The 14,461-nt window shown below is 39.6% G+C and overlaps 1 protein-coding gene across 2 annotated transcripts in view; it reads right to left on the reverse strand.

The window, feature by feature from the left end:
* adcy7 (adenylate cyclase 7) overlaps positions 1 to 14,461 on the reverse strand; it is a 64,795-nt gene that overhangs the window by 27,569 nt on the left and 22,765 nt on the right. For both annotated transcript variants that reach the window (XM_063479109.1, XM_063479101.1), the window contains exons 2-5: positions 6,731 to 7,457; positions 2,572 to 2,769; positions 1,136 to 1,297; positions 423 to 572 (exon numbers count right to left, since the gene is read on the reverse strand). In XM_063479109.1, coding sequence (XP_063335179.1) covers positions 423 to 572; positions 1,136 to 1,297; positions 2,572 to 2,769; positions 6,731 to 6,895 — 675 coding nt within the window. In that variant the 5' untranslated portion in view covers positions 6,896 to 7,457. The remainder of the gene's footprint in view (positions 1 to 422; positions 573 to 1,135; positions 1,298 to 2,571; positions 2,770 to 6,730; positions 7,458 to 14,461) is intronic.

Raw genomic sequence — 14,461 nt, forward strand, 5'->3', positions numbered from 1 at the left:
AATTGTTGCAAAAAGGCTTCTGAAGTAGAAGAAGTCAGCACAGATGTGTGTAATTTAAAAGGCATCACAGGAAAATCTAATTTGAGAAGGATTTGGTAGTCACATTGAAAACATTCATGGGAGAGTCAACGTAAGGGCAGCCAAAGGCAAAGCTCAGAAATTAAATGCAATAAAATAATAAGAGTACGGCAGTAACGATTACGATGAGCTATTTTCATTTGTCTGTAATGTTTGTTTACATTCTGTGAGGGTTCAAAATATAGACAAAAACTGTGAAATCTCATGATAAAACACCACGTTACCCAAGCCACGCTTTATCCAGTGATTACACCGCAGACCTATTTTCAGAAACAAATTTTCATACATTTACATACAACACATATTAAAGCATGCATGCCACACAATGAAAGCCACTGTATTACCTGTTGTCTCTTTTCTATCTCGAGCTTCATCCGCATTCCCAGGGACCTCAGGGTGTCATGGAAAGTCTGCCTCAGGGTTTTCTCCATTAGGACTTTATGAAAGGCTCCCACCACACTGCCGCACAGAAACACCACTAGGTTGGACAGCAGCTAGAGAAAGAGGCACAGCAGCAGATGTTAGAGCTCATGTTGAAACACTTGCTATGCACGAACACACAGACGCAGGCATGAATCTGAACCTCTGTGTGCCTGCTGGAACGGGACATTACAAATTAATGATACTCAAGTTCCTACGTCAATGGCTTTGGCTTTCTACTGGTCCATTTTTTGTGTTTAACTTGGCCAGTAATAAACACAATATTTTGACACCATCACATCACACATTGAGATTCACATCTGTAACGTTTCAACTGTTTGCCATCTGCAGAATCAAAATGTATTGATTGTAAAATACCAGAGTTGTTACACACTAAAAATCATGGATTTTGACACCATACTGTTTAAAGAAAGTAGATATAACCTTTTACAGTTTCAGTGTTTTCTGAAGGATTCCTACGTTCTTGTAATTATAAACTGCAACTTGCCATTTTCCTACAAATTATATTGACCTGAAGTCCTGAACACATTCTTCACACTAAAGCAACAGCCACAGACTGATTAACATCACAAAACAGTAAGAACTAGAATTACTAGAACAATTTAAATGGTTTTACCTGGTTGGCAAGGTAACTGGTCTCTGTGCTGTAAAAGCTGAGGTGTATTGTGATGGTCAAAATGTGGGACAGAGAGGAAATGACGCTCAGCACTACAGCGTCCTTCAGCTGGAATGGCAGCATTGTGTATACAGAGAAGATGATGAAGAGGAATAAAGGCACCTGGGAACATATAGGAAAAGATTGAGTCATTTCAAATCATTCCTAGTTTTTGGAACAATTACATCATCTGGTGTTTAGTCACAGATCCAAAGCTAAAAGACATTTCACAGCTAAGCTGTAGAAGATTTATGAGAAGAAAAAAAATCTGTTTTACGCAACCAAACCAGCAACTTGGTGAGAATTAGAAAGTATAAATATTCATATTTTTTTTTCTTCTAAATGGAAATATACTACATGCAGAAACAAAAAAAACCAAAAGCTAATATTGAATGTCCGTGATGTTCTCGATCTCACGCAGCACTGCACAGTCCCTGCAACCACTAATGGAGATTCAAAATCAGTTATGCAAAGAATAACTCTCTAAACAAACACCAGTAAAGCTAACCTAGGCATAAGTTCACTTAAGATGGATGGAGGCAAAGTGAAAACCTGCCCCGTGGTCTGAAAATTCCTTTTGCAAAGCATCAGTGATGCACACCGGTCAGAGGACAGGGACCATATGGGTTGTTAACAGTACACAGTACATAAGTAAGATCTATGAGAGCACCATTAATGCACAACAACATAAAAGATGCCAGGAAAAGGTTGTTAAACTTATGACATATTCAAGAAAAAGACTGTCAAAAAATTTCCATATAGTTCTTAACAGCCTTGGTTTGTAGCAGAGAGTCAGATATATAACCGATGCCTGCAGTCCAGGCCTGTTACCCACTGATAATGTTTGGGACATTACGAAACCCAGCAACAGAAGGGAGGGCTTCAGGTGTTGAGGAGCCGACCACCTCGATCAAAAAAATAAATATATAAAGGAGAAGGAAAGATCCAACACAGTGGTAAACATACCTCGTCCCTCAAATTTAAAATAAGCCTAAGGTCCTGGGTTTGAATCCACTGTGTACTTTTGTGTAGGTGCCTCTGGGGGTTCTCTAAAACTACTCTGGCTTCCTTTCACAGTCGAAAGATAGTTAGTTAAAGTGGCAATTCTATATTGGTCGCAGGTAAAATGTAAGTCTGAATGGTCCCCATGAATGGTGCCTGTGCTAAGCTGCAGCCCTCGATTGGACAAGCAGGAAAAAGTGGATAAGTGGAAAGATTTTTAAATTTTCATTTCTACCATTCAGTGTATTGTGTTTGTAGTTTTTCTAGCAAATATATGGTTTTCAGGACTAACTGATTTAAGTATTTGTGCACATTTTACGCAGCTTCCCAAGATTTTTGTTTCTGGAAAAGGTTTGCATTACTTCAGTTTGAACTCTGCTGTAAGGTGAAGTTACCTGGTCCCAAGGTAAGACAATAGGTCCACTGAAGATGAAGGTGTAGCCCAAGGTGAGGTGTGTTGCCCATACAATCAGGCCTAGCAGACGCCTCCATCGCTGTGCGAGTACGTCTGTACACACCAGCAGAAACACAGCTAGGAACACACACAGGCTGGCGCTCACCACACTCACAAAGACATAATGTTCCGCGGCTCCCTACACCAGAAGCCAGGGAGAGAAAAATAAAAACACAATTTGTTAAACTCTTACAGGGTTGCTCAATGTCTTTCAAGCCTGGTTGAAGATGATCAACAGCTTATCCTCAACCAGGTTTCCAAGGTTTAAATTATAACATATTGTTTAGATAACATCTCGGTAGTTTGCTCAATTGAAGCAGAGGTTGTTCCACAGAGGACTGCTGTATAACATAAGTTATATCACAAGTATTTACAGTCAAGTTTAACAAGAGATAGCTGCTAGTTTTTAAACACAATATTAGGCAAGTTTCAGGTCAGTAGCTACATTTGTGCATGGACCACAGGTGTATCAGTGGCAGAAGAACTATGTTAGCCATCTAGTGTGAAGAAGCACAACTAATAATAGCACTTCCTGCAATAACCACCTTTATTTCCCACAAGATGAAAAGAAAACATCATGGATTTTGCCAATACTGTGAAGTATTTGTAAATTTTGTGTGAAAAATCTATATTTTCACCTGCTTGCATGTACTGTAGAGTCTACTTATATATACTTTTTTAAAAAATATTTTAACGAGCAGCTCAATATTTTTTGTTTTTTGTATTGTTGGTGAACTCGTACTCTGCAGTTGAAGCTGAAGGTAAAAAAAAAAAAAAACAACATAAAATGCTCCTGAGAACAAAGGCCTATGTGAGATTACTGCGTGTTTTTATTCACAGTTGTCTCTGCTTCATGTGCTGTTGCCTCCAGGCCAACATCTTCCTAATTGAGTTACTGCACAGTGAGAAGCTGGCACAAAGGGGGGAAAAAAAGAATGCATTTGTGAAAAGAAGAGCATTTTGTGTCTATGTTTGTGTATCAAAAGCGTAGGTAAATACATGCATGAGAACAGCAGCCATGTTCGTCCATGTGTGCACATGATGTGTGATTGCCTTGGCGTTAAGTGGGAGAGAGAGTAGGTGTTGGAGGGAGGACACAAGAGAGAGTAAGGGGTTAAAAGAGCGCTCAGGAGTGAGACAGACGCACAAAGTCAGAGTCAATAGATCTCTGAGCGGAGAAGGCCATCTCTGCATTGTATGTTGAGCTTTCTGGTTACCATGGCAGCACTGGAAAAGGCCAGATCTCAACTAAAGCATTTTCCGCTCCCCGTGTAGATGCGAGTCTTGACAAAACCTTTCTGACGGCAGCAAAAGCACAATTACTTCTTTCAGCTGCAGAGAAATCCACGTGAGCAGATACGGCTTTAATGTTTAACATGTGGCACACCAAGGAGAGGGGGGGGGGGGGGGGGGGGGGATAAAAAATAAAAAAAATCACACAAAACTAGCCAGGGTGTTTAAAGTTCTGTGGGACTTTGCACTGATCATTCTGATTTTTATTTCTGTGATTCAGCATCATCACTGACATTCGAAAAAGGGGCGTTTTGCAGTAAGTTTAATAAAAATGAAAACCTGCAAGCAACTAAATGGAGACAGCAAAAGCAGGTTTCAAGGCTACAATGAATGCATTTACAGGAGTTACATATTTAGGTCTGAGAGTGTTATTATACATGCTATAGCCATTGTATTTGGATAAAATTTAAAGAACCTTCCAGGCAATCAGGACCCGAGACAGGTGTTAGAAGACGCACTTTTAATGCCAGTTTTCTCTAGTTTTTCCTTCATTTATCATCCAATATCCACGACTAAAGAAGAGTTACATAAGTCGAAAGTGACTGCCTGACATTGACGGCCACCCCCTAAGCGACACTGTGCCCCTCCTTTGCATTTAATAACAGTGTTATACAAGCTCCATCCCAACATTTTCTCTTAACTCTGTACCCCTGGCAACTGTATGCGCAGAAGAGAGGAAAGAAAAGGGGGAAAAAAAGGAAAGAAAAAAAGGAGTGTGTAATGGTATGCCAGGGGATTGCTGAAGGTGTGAATAGATTTTACATATTTTGAAATCCAAATGAGAAGCTACATATTACCAACATGGACGTGCGAGCGTGTGTGTGTGTAAAGTGGATACAAGAGTGATGGAACCAATGTTTGAGAGAGACATGAAAAAAAAGGAGTGTGCAGCAACACAATAGAAGGAAGGTTAAAATGATTTTTCCAGCAGCAGAAAGCAATATAAGCTACGGTGACAGAAGCTGTAGCAGCTGCCTGCCATCGTGCCAAAATCAACAGCATGCCGCTGAACAGCAGAACTCAATGAATACATGTCTTTTCTTGTCACGGTAGGAAGCACAATTGCAGTCGCTGTACTCTGACAGCTGCATTGTTTTAAACATTTTACTGCATGTCTTAGTTTTCTCTTGATTTGTTTTATTCTATTCAAATCTCCAACAAAGTTGATGCAAGTTTTAACTGCTGGGTAAAACAATTAACAGAGAGAACGTGCCTGAGAGGAAAAAAGAAACTAAACGCAAGTATTTCTGAGCCCTCTCTAGCCAACCTTGACCTCGCATCTCTCTGTGGATAAACGAGACACTGAGACAACATACACTTCACTTCGTTTCCTGCACAAAAACAGTGTAACCTTATATAATCTTGAAACTGAAATTTGCATTCCCTATGTTCATGCCTACTTCAGATACATCCTCCTTCACATTAAAACAGTTACACAATCACTCACTCATTCACACTCCTCTACATCTGTACCCACAGTGCTTTATTCAAGCAGCTATCAAAATAGAGGAGTGTTATTTTTTTCTCCCACATTTTCACAGATGACCTAAGGTTTCAAACTGAACATCCAGCCACATCCTGCTTCATAACACAGCATGCTACTGCTGCTGTCCTAATGTGCCAAATCTCTCCCCCAAACACCAATCAACTAACTAAAACTTATCATCAATGATGGTTCATTGTTGGTGCATTTCAATACTTGCAACAGCAATTTGTGTCATCTAGCAATAAAAGCTAACAGTGATGCAAAAAGCAGGAAAACTGCAGGTGTGTTTGTGTATGTTGGCTCAGCAGGTTCTTTCCTTGACTAAATAATAATAATCTTCTAAGATGTGCCTCAAAACAATACTTGAACCAAGCTGGATTTTTTTAATCTTGAGCATTTTAATTGTTAACTGCATACTTTCTTGGATGAGTGATTTCTTTCGTTTGCTTTTCTAACATAATTTCATCAATTAAAAGGAAAATGCCAGGTAGAAAAACTGAGTTTATGACTACACGAGCTGCTGTTTATGTGTAGCATCTTGCTGCCATTGTCATAAGAGACCATGCTGTGAAAGTCAGGTTGTGCATTTTTTTTTTTATTTAATTGTTATACAACAGTTTATGGAGGCTACTAATTTTCAGAAATTCCGTTATTCCTTACACTCACTGCATTATTCCTAGATAGGCAAATCAGTAAGGCTAAAAAAAACCAACAATCTGAGTTCCAGTAAGTTTATAGCATATTTGGTTTAAGACCTTTTTAAAGCATTTTTAATCTAATCTAGTCAAGCTACTTTGCAAGAATTACTTGAACTGGAACTTGAACTGGAACTTGCACTGGATTCCACTTCCGTGATTCCTACTGTGCCACACCGGAAACACTTTGCACACAAAATGCACCACGTGTGGCTGAAAACCTGCATGCTGGATTCAGCTGTTGGGTAAAATCTTGGCAAAGGAGCCAATTTTCATTACTCAACAGTCCAACCTAGCAATCATATTTTGGAGGTTTTAAATTATAATGTCAAGTACAATTAATAAATTCCAGGTGCCCATATCTTAGTATATGAAAAACTGACTTAAGACATTTTAATACCAATTAATACCTTTTATGCAGTTGAAGCCCAATGATTAGTCATGTGAAGGAATTCAAAAGAACTATTGATCATTTCCAATGACTCCTCTCCTCTGCCTCAGAGGTCATGAATATAATCACTGTATCGTTAAAAATCACAGACTGGGATTCATATTTAAAAGGTATAATGCTTTCCAGTGTTTGCAGTCAGTGTAACTTTTAAACAAATGTGTATGTTAAAACTCACCAATCGGAGGGCAAAGAACAGAATAAGGAGAATTACACAGCAGAGCATGGAGAGGCCCAGCAGGAGTACCAGCGGCTGATACTGGCTGATGCAGGAGTATTTGCGGTAGAGTGCCTCATTTCTGAGCCCCTGGTCATTCAACAGGTACTTTCCCTTGGCTGGCATGGCTAACACTTTTTACAGAGGCATAGCAGGTGTTAACAAGGACTCCAGAGGGTAGGAGCATCTGTCTCCACAACTTATTTTTGTGTGTGCAGGTTAGAAGTTTGTTTAAAAAAAATGTTCAGAGTTATAGATCTGCTAGTGGCACCTTCCTAGCTGATGAAACTTCTGTCTTTCCGGCGAGGCATCTTGATTGTTGTTGCTTCTCACACTTTCGTTGTGGTTCTCTCTGATAGATTTCTTCTCAGTCTCTCTCCCTCTTGGCCTCTCTTGCCCCCCTTGCTAGTCCTTTTGTGGCTTCTATCCTCTGTCTGGTGTTGGCAGGCAGACCCGCTTCATCCTTTGCCAGCTACTGTGCTGCTCCCTTCAGTGAGTAATAAGCCCGGGAAAGACAGACACAGAGGAGGAGGGGAACAGAGTTTAAGAAAGGGGAGGAGAGAAGTTTGGAGGAAGAGCGGGAGGGAAACAGGAGCCGATGACGGAGCAACAAAGGTCAGTCGTGATCCCACCAGGATTTAGGATTTAACTCAGCACAGAGGTCGGGAACTCCAGTCCTGCAAGGCACCTGAAGGATGGAAGAAGGCAAGACAAAGGAAAGAGAAAAAGGAAAAGGTTAAAGATTTTCAAAATCACACACACAAAATCACAAAATGAACACAGGTTTCATATAAAACATGGCAAAAAATTAAGGCTCAATTGATTTTAAGGCCTTTTTCATATGCTTTACACTACACACAAGGGAACAAATAGTCAGGCACTTTATGGGCTCATAAAGAGATATCCAAATCAGTCACAGAGCACAGGTTTACTCACACCTGAACTCTCATACTTATGTAAAATCTATGCAAAAATCTATGCATAAAAAAACCCTGTCTGCTATGTGCAGGATCCTGGCTCTCTTCTGATCAACTTTCTGTTAGATCTGAATCAAAGATCCAGAAGGTTTTAAATATTTTTCATTCTAGGAGAAATTAACCTTTGACAACTGGGACAATCGCTGTGTGACAGGTGGGGAGGCTCCAACTCCACTGGGACCCAGAACTGGATAAGCCAAAATTTATGGACGGATGGCTGAATTTGGTCTATGGTTTTTTATTTTTTTGCAAAACAATGCTTTTAGCTTCTCAGAGCTCATAAGTGTCGGGTTTATTAATTTTTTTCAATTTTTTATAATTGCATTCTTCTGGATACGAACCAAACGTCCTCACGTGTCACTCTGACCTCTTCCCAAAACATTTTCTACTCTGCCAGATGCAGCATGTCTAGTATATTTTTATTTTAACAACTTCTTGTGGAGGTCTACTACATGAATTGTTGAGCTGCTTTTACAACACCTAAAATAAAGTTTTCAATATGGATCAAATTTACGCCTGATCTCTTTAGAATTTGTGATGACACCAGTGTTTCTAAGCTTTACAGGAAGCAGCCACATGGATGACCACAGTGGTCACATTAACTGAATAATACAAGCTTCTGAGCTCCTGTACAGTTATGCAAATTATTTCTCTCGCTAGCCTGCTCAACAAACAAACTAAAGAGCCAGACAGTAACAGCTCAGCTTCCAGTAACAAAAGCAGACAAAGCACAAATTTATGTTTCCTATAACTGTACGCATGTAAACCAGAACATGGCCTAAATACCGGCTCTACTTTTGAAGAAAACATTTGAGCTGAGGTCCTCACAACCATATGCTAAAAACCAAAGAGAGCAATTGACCATCGTTTTGACAAAATTTAACATAATCCTTCTAAAAGCTGACATTTGAAATTAAATTCCTCAAAAAAAAAAAAAATAAATAAAAAAAATGAAATAAAATACAAAGGGGAGAATTTGCATGTTGTTGTCCATTTCTAAGCAACAGAACGAGAAGGTGCTGTCCTGAAGCTCAATAGAAGCAGTTTGAACTTCACACCACTGTTAATAGAAACCTAATTTCCTCCACTTGCTTATATCATTGCCCCAGTGTGCAGCGTGTGGAAGACACCACTTCATACTTGTCTCTCGCATAGCAACTGAAGCGGATGCCATGTGCCATAAAAAGAGCTGAGGGAAGAGTAAGGTAGAGAGAAAAGAAAGACAGGACACCTATAACACTGTGTGTAGGTGAAGAGTCAGCCGCAATCCTTCAGCTTCGTAGTAATAAAAGGCACTGCCACAATAAGTACTGTGAGGACTGGTCCAATGGAAGTTTACAGCCACTTTGAACTCTCCCTTTCACCCCTGCTGCTGGACACAACATCATCTAGCTGGCTCTCCCCAGCCTCAAATAACACTCAGCCGGCAGTAAAAGCAACAGGGTGAGCAGGGAGGTAAAATAAAGTGCATAGTGGGGGATCAAGCCCTCCAATTGCATCAGTAGGAACCAGCTGGCCTGCAAGAAGGGAACCCTGAGTAGATGTTTAGTGGCTGTTGACCCTGTAGGATTCATTTACTCCACATAACCACTAAATACCATGTCTAGACCTTAAACATGGGAACAGCTGTAAGCACATCCTTTAAACATGTTACTATAAATGTTAGTATAAATGGGGAATGAACATGTCAGTTATATATACCTTTATGATCACATGCATGGAAACTTGACATGCATGGGTAAAAACACTGAACCGATGGTGCAAAACATCAAATAAACTTGTGATAACACCTGATGAAAAGATGGGGATTTCAAGAGGAATCCAATTTAGCACATTATGGGATAATTTAACACATGAAGCAGTTTAAAGTGAACTGAAGCAGTCCAGACAGTGTGTCTACGAGGGAACAAGGGAGCTATTATACCTACACTAGATCTCAAGGACACTACCTATCAATGGACTCGCAGTAGAGTCCTTCTATTTGCTATCTGGCAATATATCTTCCTATATAACAGAAACTATACAGTGAAGTGAAAAAAAATAACATTCAGCAGTTTTTCTTTTTAAACTGTACTAAAGACACAGGAAAGTAGACCTTTTTTTTGGCTTATCCATAAGATTTGTTCATCGGATTGGTGGGGTGAGAAGAGATGTTCGTGTTGGTTTTCTGGACTAAGTCGTAAAAGAAGCCATAATTGTCTAGTAAAAGTATAATTTGTGGGGAAAGAGGCTTTTTAAAACTTATTTTTAGATTTACCAATAGAGGAGATTAGAAAGAATTTAGTTTAAACCTGTTAAGAGATGATTTTATTGGTTCTTAGAATTTAAGTGGCAAATCTAAACACAAGCAGAGAAAAACCTGAAGTGCAAGTGGAGAACAAAGCCAATAAGCCCCTACTCCAGCTCCATTTTCCCCCTCAATGACCGCACACAAGGAAAGAAATTTAAAAAAACAAAACAAAACTTCAATCACTGATGAAAGGATGACCCATTGACTTAAGTATTTAATGGGTTTGTCTAGTCTTTAGGTAACCAATCCACACTGCAAAGACTCTCATTTACCACATTTCAAAGATCTAGGCCCTGACACTGCTTTTTATACTTCAACTCTAAAGTAACCATAGCAAAAAAGCAGAACCATCAAACCTGTGGCTGCTCTGTGGCATGCGGCTGGGAGAACACACAGGGCTGTATGCCTCAATAGAGCAGAGTCTCTCAGCAAGTAGGATTGAAACTGCTGTACTGACTGCCAGGCCTTTCACTATAAAAGCCTGGCAAATGAAAGGATCACATAGCACCCTTGTAAAGTGGCGTCACTGAATCCTAGAACAGCAGCCATACAAAACCAACCAATGTCACTGTGTGCTTGCTTCTGAGCAGTAGGAAGTATAGGTCCTGGTGTCAAGGAAAAGGGAGGGTGAGATGACTGGGAGCTCTCAAAACGGATAGTTCCAGAAGAAAAGACAATGACTATGACAAGTGTGGTAACCATCATATGTGTATGTGACTAAAATGAAAAGTTACACTAACATACACCTGCCTTTGCAAAAAATAAAAACCCTTAAACTTGATTTTCATTTTCATTTTCTGGACAAATCCACTGTAAAGCAAATCCAGAGGATGGTGCAAGGCAATGAGCAAAGATTATGTTAATGTGTCTGAGTGCTCATGCATGATTCCAGGCTAACATCCGGGTAGCTGTCGAATGATTGAGGAAGTTACTGCAGACCTCTGTATTAACAGCCTGAGGACATATTCACAGAGCACAATGCAATGAACTAAAAAATATAGATTTTCCCATTCCTTGAGTGTAAAGAACATAAGCCACTACAGGTGATCTGTCACATGCTCTCATATTTAATGAGTGATTCATTTACAAAACAGACGACAAACAACCTGAGATGTTTTAAGAACAATAAGTGATATTTAGCAATACCTGTCAGCTGTCCCACATTCTGAGTCTACTGTTATTATTTATCATGCTGTGACCCTTCACCTGTACAGTTTTAAATTACTATTGCTTAGTTACAAAATCTTAATGACTTGTCTGGATCTAAAATACAATAAAAAAAAAAAAAAAAATCACTACTGTCTTAGCTCTGCATCACCAAACCAGGGACAGGAAAGCTAGCTGGGGCCGCGAGACCACTTGTTTGACATCCCTTCTCCATATTGACTCACGGATACTTTTCGTATGTTGTGTACCAGCAGTCTGTTAAGCAGCAGAATGACATCTTCAGTCTCTCGGGAAACAAAGCAGGAGTAGGTATCTGCTGGGTAGCCAAAAACACCAGAGGCCTAACATGAAGCAACTAGAGGTGTCCTGTCAAGCGACTAGATACAGTGCAGCGCCTGGATTTTTAGACCTTGACACAATCTCAGTTTTGGCTCTGTACTTTAGCCCATTAAATTCTTACTTTCACAGTCTGATTGAAAGGGCATGAATTCTTCATTGATGATTTCAAATTGTATGCTTGAGCGCTGCCCAGAAATGGTCAATCTATTCTATTTATGCCAAGTAATCACCTCATTGGAAATAAGCCAATGTTATCTGATCTAGTTGAATCATCACCAAGCCTAAGCCCATTCGAATCCTTTTTATGGAGAGCAAACAGGCAGGCCTCATTCCAAAAGAAAACTACTCTGCTTTTATGGTCGCCTTTGTGTTGGTATTCAATAAGCTTGGACAAAAAAGGGACAAAGAGTGACCTCTGTTAAAGACAGACAACCGCATTTTTCAACCCATGCTCTACAGAGTCAGGGTTAAAGGTGATGTGGGTAAAGGGCATATCAACCGGAGGCACCTGACAGAGCTCGCTTAGTATTACCAAGAATTTAAGTCACACATATCTAAACATGACCCTCTAATTAATCTCTCTGATTAATAATTTTATTATTACCTCTTTTTATTCATTTTATTATTAACTGCTTTTGAGGTTGTTAATCTAGCCTTATTAGTCATTTTATAAAGTCAACATGCATATACCAAATAAGTCTTCAATCCCACATACAACCCACTCGTGAAATGAGTTAAAAACCCATTGTCAACATTTGCAAATCTCAAAGCTGCACTTAACTTTTGTACACTTCTGCACAAAATTAACTAAAAGCAAATTTATATATTTAGGAGCTATTGCTGATTTCATTTTCAGCCGTCTCTATCTATCTATCTATCTATCTATCTATCTATCTATCTGCTCTCTACTTCTTACTTTTCCACGCATGGGTTCTCTTGTCCTTCCCCCTTATTCAATCTACTCTGTCAGTTAATATAAATGATTGCTTTGTCTGTAGCTAGAAATCTCATGTAAACTGTGCCTGAATCCTGAATTTAAACCAGATGTTACCAAAACTAAACAGAGAGTAACAGTGTGTAGTAACATGCAGTGCTTGAATGTCCTGAATGACTTGCTCCGAGTGCCATAATCAAGGCATAATCGATTATGATTAATACTATCATATTTCAGTCAGTACATGGAACAAGGTTTATCCCAGTCAGGACAGGGGTAGGTTAGGGGTGGACTACCTTTGTAATTGTGGAGGAGATTGCCCGTACACCTTTACATAAACTGATGACTTATGTATGTACAAAAATGCAACCAGCATATTAGATTAGGTTTTGTCCTTTTCCATATCTCCAACTCTCCTCCCAGTACTGTCTACTGGTATTAAATTAACCATGTTGACCAGAGGGAGCTGCTGACCCTTAACAATATTAGCAGGATGCTATTTCAGCAATGATTTAAGCTTTAAATGCTGTTGCTGATAATAAATACAGGAAGTGCAAGCGAAAACACCACGTGCTCGGAAGCTGGCTGCTGCTGCTCGACTGTTTCACATTTGCTTCTACAAACTGAGCCCAAGTCACCAATTTTTCTGCTTGACACAAAGAGCACTCCAAAGAGGAGCTTATTGATTTAAAGAAGCATAGAATTTACATCTAAACATATCAACCATCGTCCAAATCCAATCCTGGGAAAGCACTGATTGAATTTGTCTAAGCCATTTCCTTCTCATATGCATTATGGATTGGGAAAACACCTGTAGCCCAATGAAAAATGTCACTCATAAAATCATGTTAATTATCCTTCCGCAGATTAACTTACCCACAAAATGTTTTGCTTACAATGGATGTATTTTACACTTTTTCCATCATCGTCATCATCTTGCCTCAAGCGGAATTAAACGGTGAGTGAGTCTGGGCAAAGTAATTATTTGATACAAAATACCTAAAAATCATTGAGTGTTCACTATGGCAGACTCCATATGTGGATACCTCACATGTGAGTGCAATTTACCTGGACAGAAATCTTTAGAAAACTTCACAGCTCTTAATATTTAATAAACAATATTTAACTATCTGAACTATACATGTTGTGAGGCTGTTTGTTGATTACAAATGTTACTGTAGCCATTTGACCCCGTTCCATATTTGTACTTGTGCTTTCAACATATATAAGATTGATGACGCACAATGTGAGATGACCTTTGTGGAATGTTTTGTTTCCCAAAAAGATGTAATTTGTAGAGAAAGTTTAGTAAGAAAGACTGGAAAGAATGCGCTACGGTGAGAGAGACCATTGTTTCCAGCTGGTATAGCCAGCCACATCCCCATGTCACGTTTCATAACCAGACAGGCTCCATCCTGTAAATCTGTAGCAGAAGGAACCCTCTGTATGCACCAGCCCATTTCCCCACCACCACCACCGCCGCCACCACCAATAAGAAAACCATAATTATCCCTTAGTACGCCAGCCAGCTTACTACCGGCATTACCACTCAAAGAGAAATCTCAACATCTGCATCTAGCAGAGAGGAGAGCTGTTTACACAGCGAAACAAAACCTACCGTGGATATCATGCAGAGCTACTCCAACAGAAATGGGAGACAGCTTCAGATCAACACGGTGATGGTAATTTTCCAGGCTACCATAAAGCTCTGTCTGCTGACAGGGCCATCTGGTGCATGTTTTCTACAATCTACTAATCTACTGTTATAACTAGTCTTGTTTTAACTGTGTTCATAATTTATAATGTGCATTCATACATGAATGCGCTGGTTGTCTTTCACTTTACCAGCAAGCCACTGAGGAGTCTGAATATCCTTTAACTATTTGTGAATAACGAGTAAAACATTACTAAAGCTTTCACATGGGTATACATGAGTAAACCCAGCCTACAACACTCTTCTGTGTGGCCACAGAAGCAAAAATCAC

This window comes from Pelmatolapia mariae, linkage group LG1, assembly GCF_036321145.2.
Source record: "Pelmatolapia mariae isolate MD_Pm_ZW linkage group LG1, Pm_UMD_F_2, whole genome shotgun sequence".
Taxonomy (NCBI): domain Eukaryota; kingdom Metazoa; phylum Chordata; class Actinopteri; order Cichliformes; family Cichlidae; genus Pelmatolapia; species Pelmatolapia mariae.